Consider the following 27736-nt stretch of genomic DNA (forward strand, 5'->3'; position numbering starts at 1 on the left):
TCTCCAAGCTCAGCGCGCATCTGACGTCACCTCCCTCTTCCTGCGCATGCTCAGCGGGGAGTCACACGCCCTCGGCTCGTTGGCTCCGCCCCAGATGGGATCGGTCCGCCGCTTCTATTGGGTGCGGGGGTTACCGGGCTCCGCCCTTGATGAGGAGCTGACAGCGAGCCCCTACTTGGTAACCCCGTCGAGCACATGTGCGATGGCGGCTCGTTGGAAAGGCCTGGCGCCCTCCCAACACCCCCCCACCAACCAAGCCGGAGTGAGGACGCGCACTCCCCGCGCCGCCGCCGTTGTTGTTGTTGTTGTTGCTGTTGCTGAACCGCGAGGAAGAGCTGCGGGGAGGTATTGGGAGGTCCTAAACTTCCTAACGGTGCCATACAATCACATTCTGGTGCAACGAAGAGTCAGAATTAATGGAAACGAGTCCTTAACTGACATAGACTAAGAATAACTAGCAAGATGTCCTATAGTTGTCTACGTGAGATGCGGTGGACCTGGATGCGACATTTAATGGGGGAAATAGGGGGAGGTCGGGTCTACAGAGTGTTGTTTACAGAAAATGGGACTAGGGAATGGGGGATTGGGGATAGTTGGGAAGTATGGAGGAAATAGGGGAATATTTACAAGCGGATATGGATGGATGCCAATCCCATATCCGCAACATTGCACCCTTCTCTACCTCGGGGCGTCCCGACCCGATAAATTTTTACCTACGTTAGTGTGGCACTCAGATGTAGTTCCCTCTACTATTAACTCAACCCTGAGTGCGACAGTTTTACAGATGTTCACAAATGAGTAAATATGTCCCCCTGCGACGTTGCACCCTTCTCCTAACAGAAACACACCCACAGGATAACCGAATCGCGGAAAGAATCCTCAAACTAAACATACAGCCGGTAGGGAGCATTATTTACACAAGACTGATATTTACACTACGATCCAGGACCTGTTCTTTGAGGAACACATGCAGATGTTATGCATAGAGAGAGAGCACGCATGCCAGCATCGATACACCAACCCACGAGTGCCCTGTGGCCCTACGGCCTTTAATAATGTGCAGAGCACCCCTTCCAAGCACCAAAAGCACCACCCCATACACACAGTCAGCACCATCCGGTGCACCAATAAAGTGTTCAACAATAAATGCACAATTAAGTGTCCATGGTCACCGGTGGTGTCGCAGCCGGCCGATGTTCTGCCGCTGGTCTTGCCTTCATGGAGTGCACTTGGCCTTCTGGCTTCTTTAGGAATAAAGAAAGGCGCCAACCGCGTCCATTTCTAAATTGTGGCCGTCAGGGGGGCCAACTAAAAGTGGTTCACCTGTATGGCATAGGTGCCACGTTGACCCAGAGGTCCATCAACGGGTGGTGCTTGCCCGCAAAAGAACTGCGGTCCATTGTGGGCGGCCACAAAAATTGCGGTCCCTATGGTGTATCGATCCAGGCAGCAAGCAGCGAAAGTACAGGCCCACAACTGCAGAGCCAGCACCTCTCTCTCCTCTCTCTCTGCCCCAAAGCCAGATCCTCGGAGGTGGGAGACAAAAGAAGACAAGTGAGTAAGGTGGTAAGGGCGCAAAAGTGCATGCAATATAAGGTAATGCACACTGGGGGCACATGGGAACCAGGTGAGACAGGTACGTTCCTACCGTATGCCCCCCCCCCCCACCAGGTAACCTACATTGCCCCTCCCTTACCCCTTACTGTATCCACAAAACACAACACTACCCATAAACATCTACTTTACACATCAACAAACGTCCCTACTGTCTTCCCCGTTCCTCTCATAAACCAAATTCGTCTTCTCTCCCTCCTAACCAATCAAATTTGCCATTTCCAACTCAACATCAAAATTTGCCATCTCCAACTCAACATCAAAATTTGCCATCACCAATTCATCATCAGTCCCTCCTAAGGAGGGAGAGATGGAATCACCCCAATGTCTCATCCACGTCGTGATGCGTCTCACAAATCCACACAGCAATTCTCATTTCCTGCAACACCGAACAAAGGAACACAGGTGTGGAGTCATCATCACCACCTCAGGTAAGTGGCTGGGTATGGTGCGACAGGTTCATCAATCCTAACTATTTCCTAAATGACTTTAACAACTTTACATTACCCGGGGTCTTTCCCTGCCAATCCATTGGCCAACTTACACTATGGGTTCTAAAAACCAATTCCCATTGACCAAACTGTGGTGCTTCTCAAGTTGGGGTCTCACTCCCCCGATTCATCACTCGGTGCCCCCGCACAATTTCGGTGGCTGGGTCGTGTGACGCTCCCAGCTGGTCCGCCCACCTGCACACCTCCACCACTGTTGTTGCCTACCGAGCTCACCTGCTCCTCACCCTAACCTAACTAACTGGGGAAGGCCCTCTCGCACTCTCACCCCCTCAGTGCCCTCTCTGGCACGGGCTGCCCGATCCACACCCGGGATCCTCAGGCACCCACTGACACTAACGGCTCCCAGAGCCCACCTGCGGCCTCACCTGGCCGACATCTAACAGTGGCGGAGTGCCCAACCATTCACACTCATACTAACAGGCCACACGACCAGCCAATTTCACCACACCAATGCACCCATCCACAATACCATTCTGCATCCGCACCACAAATGCCAATATCCAACCACAATTTACCTATACCTTCTAACTATTCTTTAAACTACCCTCCCCGGGTACTCGTGAAAAGGGGTCCACTCTTCCCCCATCCACACCTTCGCACCATGCACACCACTCCGTACCACTTACTCCAACTCTCTCCACACCACTCATTCTCTGCTCCATATATTCCACACACCTGCACTTGCACACCTGTGCTCTCATACTTGGTGCCGCCTGCACCCTTCTCTCCCCCAAGCGCATTTGCGCTGATCCACAACACTCACTACTCATACACTGCTCCACACACCTGTCCAGTTCTCACACAGCATCATCTCATCTAACTACTCCCCTCTGAAACTTGCGCTTCCCAGTCGTCCCTTTAAACTATTGCGCTCCCTCGTCATTATCATCCACTCTAATCTACCTGCGTCCCCACTACAGGTATCATTGTCACTATCTAAACCTTAACGTTACCTAATGTCATCTTCGCTAGATCCCTACACACAATATCCTAACCCACCCGGGCTAGTTTTCACTGCCATACACCCCCTAATCTAGTGCTCCTTTGCCCCCAGTTGGTGAGGGATGACAAAGTTGCCATCCCACCACATCGGGCATCTCCCACTACCAATTTTGCACATCAAATTTCAACAAATCAAAAATTTGCCACTCACTACCCATCATCTGCCAATCATTACTGCCAATCCTTTGCCAATCATCAAATTTTGTTTTTCTAATTTTGGGGCCAAAACACTATCCTCGTCATTACAGTCTACTTACTAATGCCTCTCGGTGCGCCAATTTACTTCTAAAGCTCGGCTTCGTACAGCCAAGCCATGAATGCGGGTTGTTTGGTGCCAGCGGCTGGATACGTCCCGCATTCGGTGCAGGGAAGGAGGTTTACCCGGGCCGAGGTCCCACGCACCATCTCGGCACGGAGCCATCCCATGGCCCGATCTCGACCTGCCGGAATGCCTCAACAAAAAGTGGTCGCCATGACGACCCTTCCTATCGGGCTGCCCGCTCCGCCTAGTGGAGCACGGACGCGGCCGTTCAAAGCGAGGCCCAGCGTGGATCGCGTACGGCGGTCCTTTCGAACCCGCCATGGCTCGGATCCCCGCTGGTTCTCGCGGCACGCGAAGCCCGGCATGCACCGAGGGCCCGATTCGGCTATAAGTCGCTCTAACCGCTAACCCGGTTACCGTCGATGCCTCACCTGCATGCTTACACGCATACGCTACCCCTTTCTTGCTCATACATCCAGCCGTTTCCATGCTCCTCGTACCTTTCCTTACACACCTCGGTACACTCATTCCGCTCACCGACTTGGTCACACACCTGACCACCGAACACTTTGGCACACATTCGTTGTTCGCACACCTCACCAACACACCTCTTCGCGCCCTTTCCTCGGTCACCTCCTCTGTGACAATCACAGGTGTGCTCTCACTCGCACACCCAACCACGTGCCTCACTACCAATTCCAGCGTGCATTCCCACACACGCTCTACCATTCCAGGTGTGCTTCCTTTCTCACCTGTCACAACCAACTCACGCTCCGTGTCACTCTTGCTACTCTCACCTCCACTCTTGACAGCGCACTCACCCTTACTCTCGACAGCGCACTCTTTCCTCATGCACCCGTCCGTTACACACCTTTCTCGCGCACACTCTCCCGTTACACCCTCTGTAACACTCACCACAGGTGTACACTCTTCCTTACTTTTGACAGCGCACTCTTTCCCCATGCACCCCAGAGTCGGACTTTCTCGCACACCTCCTTTTTCGCACACCAGACCTGTCACACACTTCACCAACGGCCTCTCACGAACACCCGGGTCCATCTCGACCCCCAAGCTCATTAAATCACCTGGCGCATCATACGCACGACCATATTGGTCACCACTTACACCGGGTCCTCTTTCTCTTCGCTTCTCCTCCATCACCTGCGAATCCCTCATCCGGTTAATGAGCACATCATCACGATCCGAACACAGACTTTGGACCAATTCTTTTACTTCCTCCTTTATCACTTTCTTATCCTCTCTCCGTCGCTTCTTAATTTCGCTCACCCCTTCTTCCACTTCTTCTAATTTCTGCTTCACCTCCTTCATCTCCTCGTGCGCCCCCTTAAGTTCTTCCTCTAACTCCACCTTATTTTTTTCTATGTGCTCCCGCACCTCCCGCTCTTTAACCTCCATCACCTCTACCACCTTGTTCATTTTCCTCGTCAGGTCCTCATGTACCGTCTGACACTCTTTTTTAATTACCCCTACGTCCTTTTTCATCTCCTTCTGTGTCGATTTTAAACCCTCTATTACCGCTGTGTTCTTCTTTACCTGGTCCCCCAACTCCTTTTGTCCCACTGTCAGTTGTTCTACTCCCAGCGTCAACTCCTCTATACCACCTTGCAATTTTACAGTCCCCTTTCTCACCTCCTTCTCCATGCGCTCCTTACAGTGCCTCACCTCCTCGCGCACTCCTCCGACCTCCTCACTCACACCTCTTCTGATCTCCTCTCCCATCACTTGCATCTCCTGCCGAGATGCCACCCTCATCTGCTCCATTTCCTCCCTGTGAGCATCCAATTTAGTTTCTACCCCCATTCTGACCCCCTCTATCTGCTGCCCCATTTTTTTAACTTCCCTTTCCGCTTGGTCCCTCATGTCCCTCAATTTGCCTTCCATACTGTTTTCTAACCCCTCTAACCCCTTTTGCATCCCTTCCATTTGATTCTCTTGAGCGGCCATTCTGTTTTCTACCCCCGTTAACCCATGTTTCACCCCTTCTATTTGATTCTCTTGAGCGGCCATTCTGTTTTCTACCCCCATTAACCCATTCTTTACCTCTTTTATCCCATTGTCTAACGCCTCACCGGTACCCCTCGCTTCGTCCCTCATTACCCCCAATTGCTCACTCTGAGCCCTCATCTCGTCCTTCTGCAGGTTGAGGGACGCCTGCATTTGTACCATAAATTGCTCCATGAGGGCCTGCATTTGGGCCATCCCTCCCACTTGTGCGGCGGGTGCGGCCGCCGTAGCCATGTGCGAGGCACCATTTTGCGCGCCCGCAACCTCGTGCGCGAGGACGCCATTTTGCGAACCTGCCGCCCTCACTGCTTCGCTCTCCCCTTGTCCCTCAATTTGGTCCTGGATCGACCCTGCCTCACTCTCCTCTACCGGAACCCAGCCGTCTTGATCTGCCATAGCGCGACTTTCAAAATTCGGGTTTTTATTTTAAAACAAAACAAATTTCACCGTTAATAATTTCGAGCGCGTGAAGCGCGCTTCGGGTCCAATCTCACCTCCTGACACCAATTGTTACGGACACGGCTTAAGATGTTGCTTGACCGAGCGGAATGGCCGCCGTGTTCGCACAGTTTACCCGATTACCCCCAACTCACCCGATTCCACTCGAACGTTGGCCAAATCGCGCTACGCTAAATCAATGATGGAAAGGACACAACGACTGGGATAAATGAAACGACGCAAGGGGTACAGTTCTCAAGACCTCCAGAGGAGGATATAATTAGTGGTGGAGAAAAGAGGTAGATTACAAGGTAATGAGGTAAAGACACAGAAGAGATGGGCACTTAGTTACAGTCTTATCTTATCCCCGACAGACCACAGACAAACGGAACAAGACTGACTTACACAGGGATTGATGGCAGGGAAGGACAGGCAGTCGATAGCACAAGGTGCACCTTGGCTCAGGGACAGAATCAAGCACGGTCCAGTCCAGAGATGCGGGGAGGTGTCACAGCGCTCGGAGGTGGCGTCCTTCTCTCTCCAAGCTCAGCGCGCATCTGATGTCACCTCCCTCTTCCTGCGCATGCTCAGCGGGGAGTCACACGCCCTCGGCTCGTTGGCTCCGCCCCAGATGGGATCGGTCCGCCGCTTCTATTGGGTGCGGGGGTTACCGGGCTCCGCCCTTGACGAGGAGCTGACAGCGAGCCCCTACTTGGTAACCCCGTCGAGCACATGTGCGATGGTGGCTCGTTGGAAAGGCCTGGCGCCCTCCCAACACCCCCCACCAACCAAGCCGGAGTGAGGACGCGCACTCCCCGCGCCGCCGCCGTTGTTGTTGTTGTTGTTGTTGCTGAACCGTGAGGAAGAGCTGCGGGGAGGTATTGGGAGGTCCTAAACTTCCTAACGGTGCCATACAATCACATTCTGGTGCAACGAAGAGTCAGAATTAATGGAAACGAGTCCTTAACTGACATAGACTAAGAATAACTAGCAAGATGTCCTATAGTTGTCTACGTGAGATGCGGTGGACCTGGATGCGACATTTAATGGGGGAAATAGGGGGAGGTCGGGTCTACAGAGTGTTGTTTACAGAAAATGGGACTAGGGAATGGGGGATTGGGGATAGTTGGGAAGTATGGAGGAAATAGGGGAATATTTACAAGCGGATATGGATGGATGCCAATCCCATATCCGCAACAATATATACATATATATACTGAAACGCAAAATAAACTTACCACCTTTGAAACCTTTAAATATCAACAATAACACTGCGTGTAGTAAATGTGTGAACTTATTTGTGGACAATAGTGTCCTCATTGTCAGACAAAACGGTCACGGATGGTCACTTGAACCTTCAATGGTCACTTCATAGCACAGCTGTTGAACAGCCGTTTTGACTGTCAGTGATTAGCCAAGGGGTACGGGATGATTTTAATGAGCTGCACATGATGTCTTGATATTGGCTTTAAAAAGGCCAGTGCAAAATGGGCATTTCAATCAACATGCCACGATTGTCAAGGGATCAACGGCAGCGTGCCCTGGGCATGCTGCAAGGCGGACTGAGCTATCGTGAGGTGGCACGTCGCCTTAGCTGTTCACACCAGACGATATCGGCCCTGGTGGACAGAGACACCCTCCACAACTCTGCAGATGACAGACCTCGATCAGGGAGGCCAAGAGTCACCACTGCAAGGCAGGACAGGCAGATGGTCCGAAGTCACCTGCGGGATTGATTCCGTCCAGCATCCCGCACTGCGGCAGAAACTCCGGGGCGTGCAAACCCACGGATCTCCAATGATACTGCACGAAGACGACTGCATGACTATGGTCTGAATGCCAGAAGACCATACAGAGGCCCCGTGATGACGGCTGCCCATCGCCGCAACCGACAGAGATGGTGCCAGCAGCATCAGCGGTGGACCTTGGCGCAGTGGAACGATGTCGCTTTCAGCGATGAGTCAAGGTTCTGTGTGGACAGTCCTGATGGGCGTGAGCGTGTCTGGAGAAGAACTGGCGAGCGATATGCCGATTGTTGCGTGCGTCAAGCCAACAGGTGGGGTGGCCCAAGTGTGATGGTGTGCGCCGCCATATCAGGCCGGTACAGGACGCCACTGGTGGTTGTGGATGGGAATCTTAACACCCAGCGGTATGTGGATAACATCCTGCGACCTCATCTGCTGCCATTCCTGCTAGACCACACAGAACTGAGAACCTTTCAGCATGACAACGCTCGTCCCCATGCTGCTCGCTTTACCACTGCATTTCTCCAAGGCGAGAACATCAACACCATGCAGTGGCCTGCGCTCTCCCCTGACCTGAATCCCATAGAGCACCTGTGGGATGAGCTTGGGAGACGCATAGTTGGCAGGGCCAGAACACGGGCAGAGCTGCTTCAGACATTGAGGACTGAGTGGGACAGAATCCAGCAGCAATCCATCCAAAGACTGGTAGGCAGTATACGCCGACGATGCACTGCCTGTATCCAAAACAATGGTGGCCACACACGCTATTGAAAGGGGACTGACATTGCACCCTGTGCTGTTCTGTACTGTAGAACAAACTGATGAGATGGTGTATCTTGGTCAAAAACTTGACATGTCATCAATAAAATGCCAATGTTTCAATTAGCAATTGTTGGTTTGTTTTATTTTGAACTGTTACAATTTTATTACATTTCAAACAAGTGGTAAGTTTCTTTTGCGTTTCAGTGTATATATATATATATATATATATATATATATATATATATATATATATATATATATATATATATATATATATATATATATATATATATATATATTGTTACGGTACGCGGTTAAGGATGGTATGTTTGCCGAGCGGAGGCTCCGCGACCGAACAGTTGTTCCCCGACTAAACCCGATTCACCCAAACATTGGCCGTATCACGCCACAGATATTCAATGGGGAAAAGACTAAGACAACGAATGAAAAGAGGAAGAAGAAGAAGACGTACAGAAGAGTAACGGGGTTTATTATTTACACACACATAAGCAAAAAGAGCAGTCACGATTATTTACAGGTGACATGAAAACGCAGGTGACACAGTGAAAATTACTAGCTTATACGGACTTAATTACCTACCCAGGACAGCACGAACAAAACAAACTCACGTACGCAAATGGATGGAAGGGAAGGAATCGTTTGGAGGGATGAGCAGGTGGGATCACAGGGCACAGCGAGCAGGTCCACTCCGGGCGGGAAGCGAGGAGCCGGCAGCTCCTTGTATTCGGCTTTACAGCGCACGCCGGCAGCTCCTTGTATTCGGCTTTACAGCGAACGCCGGCAGCTCCTTGTATTCGGCTTTACAGCGCACGCCGGCAGGGTCACTCGCTGCCCCGTCAGGGCTTCACCCGGCTGGTTGAAACGGGTCTGGTTGAAGCGGCTCTTTGTCAAAGGCTTTTCGTATCTCTCACGCAACTCCGGTGCAACTCTGAACTCTCTCCCGGTGGACTGCCAACCCTCTTACGCACCTGGACTCATCTGCCGTATCTCTGGTGTAGCTTGTCCCAGCGATCGTCGCACCCTTCTCTTCAAACCTTCAGCGCGGGTCTGACACGCCCCCCTCGGTTTCGGTACCGCCCTCCCCCCCGTGCTCTGTTTCGTGACCTTGTATGGTAATCCCACGGGCTTGTCTCCTTATTTGGGCATGGCGCCGACGGCACGCCCCTCGTGGCGAGCCACGGGCTTGTTTCCTTATTTGGGCATGGGGCTGAACAGCCCCGCCCTTCGTGGCGCGCCCTGGGCTTGCCTCTCCCGGGCGACCCCGCCCCTCCTGTTCAAACAGAGCACGGAGCACATATTCACTATAGCAGCGAACTGAGAGGGCGTGCACCCCACGCTTGTGAACTGCTTTACCCACAGATGGAGAGTTTGGCTGGGAAATGGAAGTATTGAAGGGGAGCTATTCTTAATTGATTCGGTGCAATGGAGTATTATTCTAATGGAAGACAAGGCCTTACTCTAAAACACATAATAAGATATAAGCTACTGAACAAGGTTTTATCGGGTCCTGCAATGTGGTGTTTCATGGAATAACTACCGGGACGCCCTTTTTACCTTTACACAACTCTGGAGGCAGGAGGGGCCATATCCAACAATGTTCATCACCATTTCCAATATAATACAACACAATCAAAAAAATGCAATCCTCATATCCGCAACACTGCACCCTCCTCCTCTTAGGCACGCCCCGGGCCTACAGCTTTTATTTAGTGTGACACGTAGGTTGTAGTTCCCTCTACTTTTATCCTGACCCTGAGTGCAACAGTTTTAAAACATAGATAAATATGTCCCGCTGCTCCATTGCACCCTGCCTAACAGACTCACGCCCACAGCTAACCGAATTGCGGAATGGTCTTCAAACTACACACTGACGGTGGGGAGCATTATTTACAATTGACGCTACTTTATTTACAAAACGCAACCCAGGACCTGTGATCGTTCTTTCTGGGGGGGGGAGACAGTCTGCTCTGCATCAATGCACCATGAAAGCACCCAAAAACGCACCAACACACCCTCAAGCACCAATCGGTGCAGTCACCACAGTTCATCAATAAAAATAAACCAACAACCCCTAACCCTGCAGGTGGTCTCTTGCTCTTCGGCTCCCTCTGCTGGCTATTATTATTTCTTCCAGTTGTTGTCTTTTTTTTCTTTTGCTGGCGGCCTATTTGCAATAAAATGCACCTAACGTGTCCATTTTTATTTATTTATGGCCCACAGGGGCCGACTAGTGTGGTTCACCTGTGGGGCATCGGTGCCCTGTGGCCCAGGTCCGCCAGCAAGATTTCGGGCCTTCATGGCCGGTTCCAGCAGAGGGGCCACGCCCCAACCCATGGGGTCCATCAGTGGTGCTCGGCCACAGACATGTGGTCCATAATGTGGTGCATCGATGCAGACAGCTGGTTCTGGGAGTTCCGGGCGCACAATGGAGGACTCACGCACGCTCCCCTCGGCGCCCAATGGCGCACAGGTCATGTGGGAGACAAAAGGGGGAAGACAGATGAGCGAGGGGTAAGGTCACAAGGGTACACATCAATAAGGCAATGCAAGGTGAAATGCGTACGGAGGGCGAAGTGAGAAAGCTCGTCCCTACCGTACGTCACCCCCCTGTCACCTACACTACCCTTGCCCTTAGCCCATATGTACAAAATCTACACCTTTACAAATTCGTCACTACTGTCACGTCTTCCCATATTTCCCTCATACCAAATTCGTCACCACAATCCCTCTAGCCAAAATTTGCCATCACCAATTCATCATCAATCCTCATAAGGAGGAAGAGATGGAACATCAAGCACAATGTCACACCCACGTCATGATGCGTCTCACAATCCAAAATATTTGCACATAAAAAATAATCAAACATGGCATGGTGTGGAGGTACGTCATCTCAGGTGAGTGGATGTAGATGGTGCGAGGAGACTTCAATCCTAACTATCCTCTAAATGACATTAACACACTTTACACTACCCGGGGTCTCTCCCTGCCAATCCATTGGCCAACTTACACTATGGGTTCTAAAAACCAATTCCCATTGACCAAACTGTGGTGCTTCTCAATTTGGGGTCTCACTCCCCCGATTCATCTCCCGGTGCCCTTGCACAATTTCTGGGCTGAGACGTGTAGCTCTCCCAGCAGGTCTACCCACCTGCACACCTCCACCACTGCAGTTGCCACCCGAGCTTACCTAGCTCCTCACCCTAACCTAACTAACTGGGGAAGGCCCCTCCTGGCTCTGTCACCCCACTCGGTGCCCTCTGGCACTGGGCTACCCGGGTCCGTCCTCCGGATCCTCGGGCCCCATCCACAACAACTCTACCGGCTCCCAGAGCCCACCTGCGGCCTCACCTGGCCGACATCCTCACAGTGGTGGAGTGCCCAAACCAACTACACACACTAACAGGCTACACGCCCAGCCATTTCCACAACACTAATGCACCCATCCAAATACCATTCTTTCACCTCGCACCACAGATGCCAATATCCAACCACAATTTACCTATACCCTCTACCTAACACTTACACTACCCGCCCCGGGTATTCGTGATGGGGGTCCATCCTTCCCCCATTCACACCTCCGCACCATCCACTCCACTCCATAGTTTCCACCATACTCACTCCATGACCATCCATTCCAATACTCCATATATTCCACACTACCATTTATTCCATACACCTGTTCCTCATACCTGTTGTTGCACACCTGTGCGCTCACACCTGGTGCCACCTGCACCCTCCTTCCTTCCTGGACCATTCGGTCAACACAACACTCATCACTATCACTATCACTCTCACTCATACACTGCTCCATCCACCTGTTCAGTTGCACACCTGTTCACAATACACTTCCGAATACACCTCCAACACTCACACGGCATCATCTAAACTACCTGTTGCCCTGCTAACTTAGTGCTCCCCGTCTTCCCTTTAAACTAAGCACATACCACGTCATTATCATCCACTCTAATCTACCTGCGTCCCCACTACAGGTGTCATTGTCCCTAACTAACCTTAACGTTACCTAAGGTCATCTCGCTAGATCCCTACACATGATATATCCTAACCCTCCCGGGCTAGTTTTCACTGCCATCAACCCCATCAACCTAGTGCTCCTTTGCCCCCCGCTGTGAGGGATGGTGGATTGGCCATCCCATCACATGGGGCATCTCTTGCTATAAATTTTGCTCGTCCAATTTCCACAAATCAAAATTTTCCAATTACTGCAACTTCTATTCACTTTTCTAAATTTCGGATCAAAACCACCATCAGTATCACCATCATCATCACAGTCCGCTATATCCTAGCCTCGGTGCGTCATGACATCATTAAACTCGGCTTCGTAAAGCCGAGCAATGAATTTGGGTGGTTTGGTCGCCTGCAGGTTGAATCCGACCGGCTTTCGGTTCAAGGGAGGTGGTTTGGTCGGGCCGAGATTCCACGCACCATCTCGGTGCGGCACCTTGCGGTCCCGGGCCCGATGGCTCAATCTCCCCCGGTCGGAACCCCGTCCCCACGAGGGGGCACCGTACCGCTTCCTCCCACTCGCCCTTGAACCGTACCGGTCGCCTCGCCCGCCAAGGCCCGGACTCGACCGTGCGGGGCGGGGCCAAGCCCGAATCGGCAACGACGCTTCGAAGAGAAATGACGCAGCTTCGATCCGCGCCGGGCCTCGCATCCAACAAAGCACACCGCGCCCCGAGTGCTCGCATCGGCTATCCGTCGCCCTAACCGCTAACCCGGTTACCGTCGATGCTTCACCTGCATGCTCACATGCATACGCTACCCCTTTCACCCTCACCGAGCTCGGTGCTCCAACGCCGTCCGTACATTCCACCAACGCTCTCCCTGTTACACACCACACCTCTCGCGCACACTCGCCGTTCGCACACCTCGGTCCACACCTCTCCTCCGTTACGTCCTCCGTAACGCTCACCATGGGCGTGCACTCTGGCATCCACCCACTAACGCGCTCACATGGGCTCTCCCACACTCGTGCTACCACCAACTCAGGTGTGCTTCCTCGCACACCCTCAACCATTCCAAGCGTGCATTCTCGCAGCCGCTCCACCACCAACTCACTCCTCGTGTCACACTCCCCCTCGCACGTACACTCCGTATTGCTCTCACTCCCTGTGTCACACCCCGTACACCCCGACGTGCATTCTCGCTCGCACTCGGTATCTATCACACTCGCGCTTCGTAACACGCTCACCCTTTGACGCACACTTTTTCCTCACACGCGTGCCATCTTTACTCACACGGGACCCTTCACCAACGCCCGGATGCCTCCTCGATCCCAAGCGCGCGAAAATTCTTTTGTCGCCAAACATCCTCTTACAAAATCTCCCCGCACAATACACAGCACGTCTCACCTTCAGGGTTCTTCTTCCTCCCTGCACCAAAACCTGCAAACCCTTTATTTGGTTAGTGAGCACACAATTATGATTTGAGCAGGGACTTTGTACATATTCCATCTTTTCCTCCCGCCGCGAGTGGTTTTCTAAGTCCCCGGTCTCTTCAATTTCAATGCCCACTTCCACTTTTTCTTTACTCACCTCGACGACCGTTGGCTTTAATAAAATTCCCTCTACCTCATCGGTCGCCGGCTTTTCCAAACCCCGTGTCGCGATTTCTACCCCCGTCATTGTACCCGTGCTTTCCTCCGCTTCGCTCAACCAGCGCTTCTCGACCCGCTTTACCTCCTCGTGCACCCGTGGGACCTGCTCGCCCAACCCACGGTCTCTGTCCCTCTGCTCCCTTTCCTCCCAATCGGCCCTCATTCCGTTTATTATTCTGTTTCCCATTTCTTCTATAAGGGCCCCCATTTGCGCCGCAAAGAGGTCCAATTTCCCCAGCGCTGCGGTCTCGACTGCCGCAACGCCGCCATTTTGTGTCTCTTCAACCACGTGCGCGAGAGCGCCATTTTGTGCACCTGATACCCCCTCAACCACACCTTCTTTACTCTCCTCCACCCTTTCCTCCACATACATTTCCCCGAGGTCCTGGGTCGATTCTACCCCGTCTATCTCTCCCACCGACATCCCGTCGCCTTGACCAGCCATGGCACGATTTCAAAATTCGGGTTTTGCTTTAAAACAACACAAATTTCCAGCAGCTCGTAATTTTGAGCGCGTTAAGTGCACTTCGGGTCCGATCCGACACTCCTGACACCAATTGTTACAGCCAATAGTACAATTGGTGTTCCAAAATTTGGGCTAAATAAATTTAGTCCCAGGTTCGAATCCCAACTCCTGACTACCAATTGTTACGGTACGCGGATTAGGATGTTATATTTGCCGAGCGGAGGCTCCGCGAACCGAACAGTTGTTCCCCGACTAAACCCGATTCACCCAAACGTTGGCCGTATCGCGCCACAGATACTCAATGTGGAAAAGACTAAGACGACGAATGTGAAGAAAAGGAATAAGAAGACGAGAAAAGGGTTGAAAATACGACTAAATTTATTTACTATTTACAGGCTCAAAATAACCAAGGAGAAGGAAAGATAATAAAATAATATACAGAAGCTTTTAGAGACACAGGGAAAATACTAGCTTATACAGACTTAGTTACTACCCAGGACAGCACGAACAAAACAAACTCACGTACGCAAATGGGGAACTTGCAGGCAGGAATGGTTGGAAAGGATGAGCAGGTGGGATCACAGGGCACAGCGAGCAGGTCCACTCCGGGCGGGAAGCGGGGAGCCAGCAGCTCCTGGTATTCGGCTTTACAGTGCACGCCGGCAGGGTCACTCGCTGCCCCGTCAGGGCTTCACACGGCTGGTTGAAACGGGGCTGGACTCATCTGCCGTATCTCTTTGCTACTCGTTCGTAAAAGTTCCTCTGCTTTTCTTGGACCCTTTCTTTGTCGTGTACCTCTCCACGCAGCTCAGCTCGTATTCCCTTCCTCTCACTTCTCTCCAGCGCGGGACTGACACACCCTCTACGCACCTGGACTCATCTGCCGTATCCCTCGTGTCGCTTGTCCCAGCGATCGTCGCACCCTTCTCTCATACCTTCAGCGCGGGTCTGACACACCCCCTTCGGTTTCGGTACCGCCCTCCTCCCCCGTGCTCTGTTTCGTGACCTTGTATGGTAATCCCACGGGCTTGTCTCCTTATTTGGGCATGTCGCCGACGGCACGCCCCTCGTGGCAAGTCACGGGCTTGTTTCCTTATTTGGGCATGGGGCTGAACAGCCCCGCCCTTCGTGGCGCGCCCTGGGCTTGCCTCTCCTGGGCGACCCCGCCCCTCCTGTTCAAACAGAGCACGGAGCACGTATTCACTATAGCAGCGAAATGAGAGGGCGTGCACCCCACGCTTGTGAACTGCTTTACCCACAGATGGAGAGTTTGGCTGGGAAATGGAATTATTGAAGGGGAGCTATTCTTAATTGATTCGGTGCAATGGAGTATTATTCTAATGGAAGACAAGGCCTTACTCTAAAACACATAATAAGATATAAGCTACTGAACAAGGGTTTTATCGGGTCCTGCAATGTGGTGTTTCATGGAATAACTACCGGGACGCCCTTTTTACCTTTACACAACTCTGGAGGCAGGAGGGGCCATATCCAACAATGTTCATCACCATTTCCAATATAATACAACACAATCAAAAAAATGCAATCCTCATATCCGCAACAATATATATATATATATATATATATATATATATATATATATATATATATACAATACATGACCAAAAGTATGCGGACACCCATTCTAATTAGTGGATTCGGTTGTTTCAGCCACACCCATTGCTGACAGGTATATATAATCAAGCACACAGCCATGTAATCTCCATAGACAAACATTGGCATTAGAATGGGCCACACTGAAGAGCTCAGGGACTTTCAACGTGGCACCGTCATAGGATGCCACCTTTCCAACAAGTCAGTTCGTCAAATTTCTGCCCTGCTTGAGTTGCCCTGGTCAACTGTAAGTGTTGTTATTATGAAGTGGATATGTCTAGGAGCAACAACAGCTCAGCCGCGAAGTGGTAGGCCACAAAGCTCACAGAACGGGACCGCCGAGTGCTGAAGCGCATAAAAACGTCTGTCCTCGGTTGCAACACTCACTACCAAGTTCCAAACTGCCTCTGGAAGCAACGTCTGCACAACAACTGTTAGTTGAGAGCTTTATGAAATGGGTTTCCATGGCCGAGCAGGCACACACAAGCCTAAGATCACCATGCGCAATGCCAAGCATCGCCTGGAGTTGTGTAAAGCTCACCGCCATTGGACTCTGGAACAGTGGAAACGCGTTATCTGGAGTGATGAATCGTGCTTCACCATCTGGCAGTCCGACGGAAGAATCTGGGTTTGGCGGATGTCAGGAGAACGCTACCTGCCTGAATGCATCGTGCCAACTGTAAAGTTTGGTGGAGGAGGAATAATGGTCTGGGGCTGTTTTTCATGGTTTGGGCTAGGCCCCTTTGTTCCAGTGAAGGGAAGTCTTAACGCTACAGCATACAATGAAATTCTAGATGATTGTGTGCTTCCAACTTTGTGGCAACAGTTTGAAGAAGGCCCTTTCCTGTTTCAGCATGACAATGCCCCCGTGCACAAAGCAGAAATGGTTTGTCGAGATCGGTGTGGAAGAAATTGACTGGCCTGCACAGAGCCCTGACCTCAACCCCATCAAACACCTTTGGGATGAATTGGAATGCCGACTGCGAGCCAGGCCTAATCGCCCAACATCAGTGCCCGACCTCACTAATGCTCTTGTGGCTGAATGGCAGCAAATCCCGCAGCAATGTTCCAACATCTAGTGGAAAACCTTCCCAGAAGAGTGGAGACTCTTATAGCAGCAAAGGGGGGGACCAGCTCCATGTTAACACCGATGATTTTGGAATGAGATGTTTGATGTTCGGATGTGCACATACTTTTGGTCATGCAGTGTATGTATGATATATATATATATATATATATATATATATATATATATATATATATATATATATATATATATATATATATATATATATATATATATATATTTATATATATATATATTTATATATATATATATATTTTTATATATATATATATTTTTATATATATATATATATATATATATATATATATATATATATATATATATATATATATATATATATATATATATATATATTGTTGCGGATTTGAGAATCCTGTGTTTTTTTTGTTGTTGTAAATATCACCCTCTAAGTAGTGTAATGATTCCTTGTAAATACCTCCGTTAAGTGTAAAGGTCAAAGGTCGTCCTCTTAGTTAATCCATCGCAAGCACGTAGGCCACCATATACCCTTCTAAATAGTTATTTCTTTATTCTATGTTAGTATAAGGCTCTGTTTCCCATTAGTTGACTCTGCATTGCATCGAATTGAAATAAGATAGATCCCCATACACTTTTTTTTTTTTTTTTTTTTTTTTTTTGTTGTATACAAGATCGAGGCTCGTGAAAGAGCGAACATTAATCACACAGAAAGACAAACCGACACATAAAACATATAACATAGGGAGCGGTAGACAAGATGGGGAGAGAGGGGGAAGGACACAAACACAACATTTGAGAGCAGGGACCGAGAGACATGGAGACATCGAGAGATCTGAAAGAGGGCGAGGGCTTTGGGGGGGGGGGGGGGGCGTGGGAAGGGGGCAGTAGGAGAGGTATAAAACATATGGACACTGCCAGGACTTCTAGGAAAGAAGTTGGAATTTCAAACAAGGTGGATCTGGGGTGAATTAGCGGGGGTAGAAAAGATCAAGGTTTTGGATGGGGGAAGATAAGAGATGGTGGTGAACAGCTGTTTTAAAGACCTGGAGGGAGGAGTGGGATTGAAGGGAGTGAGGGAGTTTGTTCCAGAGGCGGGAGAAAAGAGGAATGAAAGAGTGAAGGTGAGCGGAGAGCCGAGATTTCGGCAGTTTAACCATCAGAGGGTTGCTGGCAGATCTTGTGCGACCTGTAGGAATATTTGGGGGACAGAGCACAGAGAGAGCTGGGGGTGCAAGGCCGGAGAGGAGTCGGTAGAAGACAGAAAGACCACCTACCTGCCTGCGGTGAGTGAGTGAAAGGCCCTCAGAGATAGCTTCATCGCGGGAGATTCCAATAATTCTGAAAGCTTTGGTTTCAACAGCGTGAAGCCGAGCTAGGTGTGAGGCAGGAGCACCGGCCCATAGGGGAGAACAGTATTCCATTGAGCTGCGGATGAAAGCCTTGTATGTGGTGAGGAGCTCAGGTGTGCCGAGGAAGGACTTCGCACGACGGAGGATGCCCAGTCGGCGACTGGCTTTGGAGGCCAGCTTGGAAATGTGGTTTTCCCAAGAAAGATCATGGCAGATAGTGAGACCCAAAATCTTGAGCGACAGAACTTCTTGGAGAGGATTGTTGAGAAAGTAGATGGGAGGGTTGTCCAGTCGATCTTTTCGGAGAGACATAGTAAGAGTGTGAGATTTGTCAGGATTGAAAGACATGTTCCACTTGTTTGACCAGTCTGTGATTTTGTCCAGGTCTTCAGAGAGTGAGGAGGCAGCAGACTGCCGATCTGAGGGAAGAGGAATGGAGCGGCAGAGAGTGGAGTCATCAGCAAAGAGATAGAGAGGATTTTCGAGAGATTCAGAGAGATCATTGATGAAGACCAGAAACAGCACGGGGCCCAGAACACTGCCTTGGGGAACTCCAGCCTGAACAGGAAGAGGAGATGAGAGAAACCCATTCAGGGCCACACGTTGACGACGACTAGAGAGGAAGTCCGCCAGCCATGCGTGGAGATTTCCATGGATACCAAAGGAGGAGAGTTTGGTGAGCAGAGCGGGGTGCCAGACCGTGTCGAAGGCACGTGATATGTCGAGGGAGACAGCTCTAATTTCCTGTTTGGCATTGAGGACCTCCATCCATTGTTGAGACAGCAGAAGCAGCATGTCCAGAGTAGAGTGACCTGGTCTGAAACCAAATTGATGATCAGAGATCAAGCCATTGGAGAAGAGGAAAGATTTCATATCAGAAGCAATGATGGATTCCATGACTTTGCTGATAATTGGGAGAAGGCTGATTGGTCTGTAGTTGCTAGGATCTGTTTTTGCACCTTTTTTGTGCAAAGCGGTGATGTTGGCTGATTTCCAAGCAGATGGCAGTTGACCTTGAGCAAAAGAGAGGGTGAAGAGAACAGAGAGAGGGTGAGATAGAGCAGCAGAGCACGATTTTAGGACCCGTGGGCTGATGCCGTCGGGTCCAGTTGCAGAATCAGAGTCGAGGGTTGACAGAAACTTTTCCACCTTGTCAGGAGGAAAGGACACGGAGTCCAGGAGCAGCAGGGTATGACTGGGTATGGTGGGTACAGAGAGGGATGGGTTTGGGACACAAGATTTAGAGGCAAACACAGAGTTGAGGCATTCAGCTTTTTCACGTGCGGAGTCAGCTGTGTAGCCGTTTGAGGTAAGGGAGGGGATGGAGGGGGAACAAACACCAGAAACGGATTTGACCAGACGCCACCAGGATTTGGAAGAGGGAGACAGATAAGAGAGTTCGGTCTTGAGAACGGAGAGATATTGTTTCCTGGCTCTCCTGAGGGTGGACACACACTTGTTTCGGGCTTTGTGAAAGGAAATGAGATTTCCTTCCGTTGGATTTGCTTTCCAGGAGACGAAGGCAAGTTGTTTCTGGGCAACAGCCTCACCACAAGATTCCGTGTACCATGGACGGGAGGAAGGGTATGACAACTGAAGACGAGATGGGATAAATCTGTGCATGAGAGAGAGCAATTTACTTTGGAAGAATTCCCAGGATGAGTTGATGTCAGAGGTGGTAGAGATGGGAGACCAGTCCAGATGATTGATGGCTGCTTGAAGACCGTGCCAGTTGGCCTGAGTGAAATGCCAGACTCGTCGACGCTGAGCAGGCTCCCTGAGGATGGTCAGAGAGATGTCCACTTTAACAAGGACATGATCAGATGATCCGATCGGAGCAGAAGAAGAGCAGCAGACATTTTCAGGGAAGTTAGTCATAACCAAGTCCAGAAGAGAAGATGTTCCGTTGACTGAGATCCGGGTCGGGAAATTGACAGATTGTGTCAGTCCCAGTGAGTCGCAGAAGTCCTTTGCTGAGGAGCCATGGCTGGTGAGAGAGGTACCCACACCCAGCCAACTGGCATGATGACAGTTGAAATCACCACATATGAGGAAGAGAGAGTTGGGATGAGTAGATAGAAGTTGGTCCATATCATCAGACAGCGAGATGTAGATGGAGTCATCACTGTTTGGTGGACGGTACAACACACATATGAACAAGAGGTGGGAGCGAAGGGGAAGCCGTAGCCAGAGGTATTCCTGGGGGTGAGGTGGAGAGAGTGCAGTGCAGGGCGAGTGAGGAAGAGAGTTTTTGATAAAGATAGCAACCCCGCCTCCAGGACGAGGCTCAGGTCTATCATACCGGAGGAGGGAGTAGCCCGGGAGAGATACTATGGAATCAGAGACATCATAAAGGAGGAAAGTTTCTGTTAAGCAGATCACGTCTGGTTTGACAGAAGCAACCTGTATGGAGAGATCAGTTAAGTTTGAACGAAGGCCCCGGATGTTTGAGGTCCATACCGTTAATGAAGAGGAAGGGGGAGCATCAGATACAGAACAGGGGGGAGGAGGGGTAGGGTAAGATGTGGAAGAGGTGGAAGAGGTAGGGAGAGCTGTTGAAGGTGTGTCAGAGATTTCAGAATAGCTCGGAGAAAGGGAAGGATGGGGCGGACAAAAGGTTTGATGGTGATTGGGTGAGCCACAATGAGGTGTTATTTGAGGAGGGGGAAGAGCGAGGCAGAAGGTTGGGGGAGATGGAGGTGAGAGTTTGAAGGGGGAAGAAGCGGGGAGGACGCTTTGAGGAGGGGGAGTGAGAGGGGGGAAATTGAGAAGCAATGAGGGTGGGGAGATTTGAAGGGGAGGGGTGAGGGGGGAGTTTGGGAGGGAAGGGACAAGGGGAGGGATTTGAAAGGGATGGGATATGGGGGAGATTTGGAGGGGAGGGGTGAGGCAGGAGTCTAGGAGGGGAGGGGCGAGGGGGCGTCTTGGCGGGGAGGGGTGAGGCGGTAGTTTAGGAGGGAGGGGGCAAGGGGGGAGATTTGAAAGGGATGGGTGATGGGGAAGATTTGGAGGGGAGGGGTGATGGGGAAGATTTGGAGGGGAGGGGTTATGGGGAAGATTTGGAGGGGAGGGGTGAGATTGGATTTTTGAAAGTGTACGATTTATGGGAAATGAACATTTATTGCAAAATGAGTTTCTTGTGACCTTCGAGTTAAAAATACGTTTAAGGACGCTGGATGGAGGATGGAGTGCAGGAGAGTTTAGGGAATGTAGAAAAAAGGCACTATAGGAGATGGATATTTTTTTTGGGATGAATTGATTTGGTGAGCAAGTCGAAAGCAGCCTTTTAAAGAAGAAGAAGAAAAAGGTGTTATAAAATATGACGGAATACATAACTTGAGGGGAAAGTGTAAACATTGAAGGTTAATGAGTGAAAACTATCTGGGGAAATGGGGGAGAAACACGTGGTCGAAGAACGAACGAACGAATAAGAATGAATAAACGAATGAGAACAGAGAAGGAAATGTTTTTTTTTTGTTTGTTTTTTTTTTTTAGTTGAGATTTACACAAGGAAGTAGGCTATGGGTGAAAAGACTGGGAATACAGAGAACGAAAGTTATTGGATCACAAACGACGGACCACTGAGAGAAAAACAAAGCCTCAAGGTTGTACAGTGCACACTGTACAAGGCCTTGCTCGCGACACGGCAAACAGACGATCAATTTATGAAAGATAAACACCGAGAAACAACCAAAGTTGCACACAATAACTTCACACACCGAAAGATAAATACAGTTTCGACAAAATACAATTGTGAACAGACTTAACTTCGAAAAACGTGGAGACCGTGTGGAGCTTCGAAAATCCCTGCCGCCGTCTCCAAGATCTCGCGAGATCCCAAAAAACCTCCACTTGCCCCAAAACCTCCATTTCCAACTGCGTCATTGCCATTCGCATTGTCAGCGCCTTTGCCTCCATTACGCACGTGGTCAAGCCTCAGAAAAGAAGGGGGAGGAGCTACATTACGGGCGTGGCCCGCACCTCGTCATCAGGAGGTGGAGCCAGGAAGCCCTTGTGCCCAACCAGGACTCGGTGGGCACGGCTTGGTAAGGTGTGGTCATGGCTTGGTAGGGCGTGGCTATATAACCCGTGGCGCGACGCCCCCCAAGAGAGACGATTGAGGAAGGAGATGACCGAGGAAGCCCCCACCAGCTCTAAGTGACCTCGGACTCGTTTCTCGAGTTCACCCCACCGCAGCGGAATCCACCGCAGCTTTTGACCACGGCAGCTTTGAGCGTTGACGGCAGTTGCGGTCGCGAAGTAACGCCGCCGTGCAGAGACGATTGAGGAGGGTCAGCGGCTGCTCACCTCGAGCCGCATGATCATACCAACCACCCGCATCCTTCCCGCCTTGTGATCCCACCTCCTCGTCCGTCCAGCCATCCACCTCCTGCCATTCATTCCTATCATCATTCCCCGTGTAAGTCTGATTGTCGTCCGTCCTTTATGTTGTCTGGGTTATAAGTTACGCCTGTTTAGATAAGTTAATATTTGCACTGTGTCTTACTCCTTCTGTCTTTATTTTCGTATCTTTCCATCCTCCTTGGTTTCTTTGATTGTGTACATAATAGTTAGTAATAAATCCTGTTCTTCCTACCTTGCCTTCTTTCCTTTACATCCGTTTCGTTTTAGTGATTTCCCCATTGAATACCTGTGGCATGATTTGGCTAACGTTCAGAATCGGGTCTAGTGAATGCTAATGGTTCGAGCCGCGGCTGCTAATCCGCTCGGCAATTAACATCTTGTCCGCGGTCTCGGACGAGGTTGCTCACCTGCCTCCCTGGAGGGAGCTGTGCAGCTTCAGGACTCACGTCGGTCAGTCACAAACAAGGGGATTAATCCCCCCTTCTTAAGGGGGAAAAGGGGCCGACATTGAGATCCGCAACAATTGATGTCAGGAGCGGGATTCGGACCTGAAGTGCGCTTAGCGCACTCAAATTATGAGTGGTCGAAATTTCATTTTAACATCCAAATTTAAAATCATGCCATGGATGCTCAAGGCGATCGGATGCTGGTGGGTGAGTTAGAAGGGGGGTTAGATGCGACCCAGGATCCCAAGGAGGAGGTGGGAGTAATAATGGAGGAGGAGAGCAATGAAGATGTGGTTGCGGGGGTATCAGGTGCACAAGACGGCGCCCTCGCGCACGAGGTTTCGGGCGCACAAAATGGCGGCTCGCACGTGGTTGGGGCAGCCGCGCCCGCAGCACCGGTGAATTTGAACCTCTTCATGGTGCAAATGGAGGCCCTCATGCTAAAGATGGGTGAGCGATTAGAAAGTAAAATAGACACCCAAAAGGAAAAACGAGGGCTCAGGGTGAGCGATTGGGAGGCCAAATGGGAGCAATGAGGGACGAAGCGAGGGGTACCAGTGAGCAATTGAGAGACGGGTTAAGTAATATGGGAAATCAAATCGGGGGGTTAGAAGCCAAATTTGAGGGTTTAGACCAGGGGTGGGGAACCTTTTTCCTGTCGAGGGCCATTTCGATTTTTAGAACATCCTTCGAGGGCCATGCTAAATTATTGAATACATATATCGGACTCACCTAATGCGATGGCTGGAGCTGTTTCTCTTTGGCGAGGCGTTTGGTGTCAGGTGGTAGTGATGATGATGCTACTCGCAGCTGGTTTTGCAGGTTTGGGTCAGTCAGTCTTGAGCGAAACCGAGTCTTTGCAAGAGTCAGTTTTGAAAAGAACTGCTCACAGCTGTAGGTCGCCCCAAACAGTGATGCAAACTTCAGTGCATGTCTCCTCAGAATGGGAAAATCAGCACGTACATACAGTTTGTAGAACTCGAGCAAAGGGAGGTTGTTGTACCTAGCTTTGAGCTCGTCATTGCTTTGCAGCTCAATGATTTCGTGTTGTAGGTTGTCAGGCACATCAGCTGGTTCCACATTAAACGGCGTGGCAAATATGTTCAGTTCCCTTTGTCTACTTTTCATGTCCTGGAACCTCTCTCCAAATGCCTGGAGGAGTTTTGCACACTCAGCAGCATATTCAGATGTCACAGCAGGCTTTTGTTCTTGCAGAGTGGGAAAGTGGATAGTGTTTCCCCTTTCCAGTTGCACTTGCCACAGCTTTAGTTTAGCTTCAAATGATTTCACATGTGATTGCAGAGAGCTGAGAAGCTGGTTGGGACCTTGGAGCTTGACGTTCAGCTCTGACAGGTACTTGGTAATGTCCACCATGAAGCCCAAATCACACAGCCACTTGCTATCACTGAGTTCCATGACAGGTTTCCCCTTAATCTCCATGAACTGTTTCACTTCTTCTCTCAGTGAGTAAAACCGTGTGAGCATATTTCCGCGACTCAGCCACCGCACCTCACAGTGGTAAACCACATCTCCGTACTCTGACTCTAGTTCACTCAGTAGCTTCTTGAACTGGCGGCTGTTCAGCCCTCTGCTTTTGATGACGTTTATGGTGGAAACGATAGTTGTCATCACATTGTTGAGCTTCAGGGACTGTGCACACAGATTCTCTTGGTGTATGATACAGTGGCATACAACTAACTCACTTGGATCGAGACTGAGACGACTCATTTCTTTTTTTTAACAATGCAGTCAATCCCTTTTGCGCGCCAACCATGGTTGGGGCTCCATCCGTGGCCAGGCCACTTAACTTGTCAAACTGCAGTTCGAATTTGTTCATAGCCAAAACAACTTGCTCAAACAAATCCTCACCTTTGGTGGTGCCATGCATGGCTTGCAAAGACAGCAACTCCTCCCTCGTATCAAACTCAGCTGTAATCCCCCGCACAAAAATGGCTAGTTGGGCGGTGTTTGTTATGTCCATTGTCTCATCGCAGGCCAGAGAGAAAAACTGGAAATCTCTTGCGGTGTCCTTCAGTGTTTTCTCAATATCTTGTGCCATGTCAGTAATCCGATCTGAGACAGTTCTTCGAGACAAACTGACACTTTGGAACAATTTTACTTTGTCCGGTGCGAGCAGCTCCGCAGCGGCAACAAGGCACTCCTTCACAAATTCTCCTTCTGAATGCGGCATCAGCTTCTTAGCGATTAGCTCACTCACCACAAAACTAGCATGCGTAGTGTTGTCTCGGTCAGATTGTGGTCTTATGAAGACTGCTTGTTGAGTACCAAAACTCCGCCGAAGAACGTTAACTTTATCCAAGCGCATTTGTCCTTTCAACTCGTCCAGTTTAGCATGTTTCGAGCTGTAATGACGCTCGAGGTTGGCCTTTTTCATCACCGAGAGCGCTTCCCGACAAACCAGGCATACTGGCTTGCATTTTACTTCCACAAAGAAATAATCGTTTGCCCATTTCTCTTGGAAAGCGCGACATTCCGCATCTACCTTTCTTTTCTTGTTAGTCGCCATGTTTGCATATACTGAATGAAATGATGACATGAAATCACGCGATCACTTGACTGTCCGGAAGGTCGCATATCGCAGTTACGACGGAACTCACTTGACTGTCCGGAAGGTCGCATATCGCAGTTACGATTAATCGCAAATTAGTTTTAATTTGATGGCAATTATTCTGTTAGCGCCAACATATTTTGCCAACGTCAAATAAATGAATAAGTTCTCAAATGTGCCGCCGAGGCAGCGTCTGCTCGCCACGTTCGGCATTCGTTGACTGTTACAACACGTGAAAGCTCGCTCCTCTCTGATTGGTTGAATCGTTTTTGGCCATAACTTGGTTACCCTTTGTCTGATTAATTTAAAACCTTGAAAAGGAGAGATTACTGGAATTATTTCCTCTCAGATTACTGGAATCTTTCCTCTTCTCCAATGGCTTGATCTTTGATCATCAATTTAGTTTCAGACCAGGTCACTCTACTCTGGACATGCTGCTTCTGCTGTCTCAACAATGGATGGAGGTCCTCAATGCCAAACAGGAAATCAGAGCTGTCTCCCTTGACATATCACGTGCCTTCGATACGGTCTGGCACCCAGCTCTGCTAACCAAACTCTCCTCCTATGGTATCCATGGAAATCTCCATGCATGGCTTGCGGACTTCCTCTCTGGTCGTAGTCAACGTGTGGCCCTGGATGGATTTCTCTCATCTCCCCTGCCTGTTCAGGCTGGAGTTACCCAAGGCAGTGTTCTGGGCCCTGTGCTTTTTCTGGTCTTTATCAATGATCTCTCCGACTCTCTGGAAAATCCTCTCTATCTCTTTGCTGATGACTCCACTCTCTGCCGCTCCATTCCTCATCCCTCAGATCGGCAGTCTGCAGCCTCCTCACTCTCTGAAGACTTGGACAAAATCACAGACTGGTCAAACAAGTGGAACATGCCTTTCAATCCTGACAAATCTCACACTCTTACTATGTCTCTCCGAAAAGATCGACTGGACAACCCTCCCATCTACTTTCTCAACAATCCTCTCGAAGAAGTTCTGTCGCTCAAGCTTTTGGGTCTCACTATCTGCCATGATCTTTCTTGGGAAAACCACATTTCCAAGCTGGCCTCCAAAGCCAGTCGCCGACTGGGCATCCTCCGTCGTGCGAAGTCCTTCCTCGGCACACCTGAGCTCCTCACCACATACAAGGCTTTCATCCGCAGCTCAATGGAATACTGTTCTCCCCTATGGGCCGGTGCTCCTGCCTCACACCTAGCTCGGCTTCACGCTGTTGAAACCAAAGCTTTCAGAATTATTGGAATCTCCCGCGATGAAGCTATCTCTGAGGGCCTTTCACTCACTCACCGCAGGCAGGTAGGTGGTCTTTCTGTCTTCTTCCGACTCCTCTCCGGCCTTGCACTCCCAGCTCTCTCTGTGCTCTGTCCCCCAAATATTCCTACAGGTCGCACAAGATCTGCCAGCAACCCTCTGATGGTTAAACTGCCGAAATCTCGGCTGTCTGCTCACCCTCACTCTTTCATTCCTCTTTTCCCCCACCTCTGGAACAAACTCCCTCACTCCCTTCAATCCCACTCCTCCCTCCAGGTCTTTAAAACAGCTGTTCACCACCATCTCTTATCTTCCCCCATCCAAAACCTTGATCTTTTCTACCCCCGCTAATTCACCCCAGATCCACCTTGTTTGAAAATCCAACTTCTTTCCTGGAAGTCCTGGCAGTGTCCATATGTTTTATACCTCTCCCACCCCCCTTCCCATGCCCCCCCTTCCCATGCCCCCCCCCCCAAAGCCCTTTCCCTCTCACAGATCTCTCGACGTCTCCATGTCTCTCGGTCCCTGCTCTCAAATGTTGTGTTTGTGTCCTGCCCCATCTCTCCCCATCTTGTCTACCGCTCCCGATGTTATATGTTTTATGTGT

General features: G+C 50.2%; 1 protein-coding gene across 1 annotated transcript in view; it reads right to left on the reverse strand.

Moving 5' to 3' along the window:
* The window catches only part of LOC144891649 (general transcription factor II-I repeat domain-containing protein 2-like), a 38473-nt gene extending 12642 nt beyond the window's left edge, over positions 1-25831 (reverse strand). The window contains exons 1-2 of the mRNA XM_078775309.1: positions 25076-25831; positions 24308-24954 (exon numbers count right to left, since the gene is read on the reverse strand). Coding sequence (XP_078631435.1) covers positions 24308-24954; positions 25076-25831 — 1403 coding nt within the window. The remainder of the gene's footprint in view (positions 1-24307; positions 24955-25075) is intronic.
* Positions 25832-27736: the final 1905 nt, after the last annotated feature.

The sequence above is a fragment of the Myxine glutinosa genome, chromosome 4, assembly GCF_964187855.1.
Source record: "Myxine glutinosa chromosome 4, kmMyxGlut1.1, whole genome shotgun sequence".
Classification (NCBI taxonomy): Eukaryota; Metazoa; Chordata; class Myxini; order Myxiniformes; family Myxinidae; genus Myxine; species Myxine glutinosa.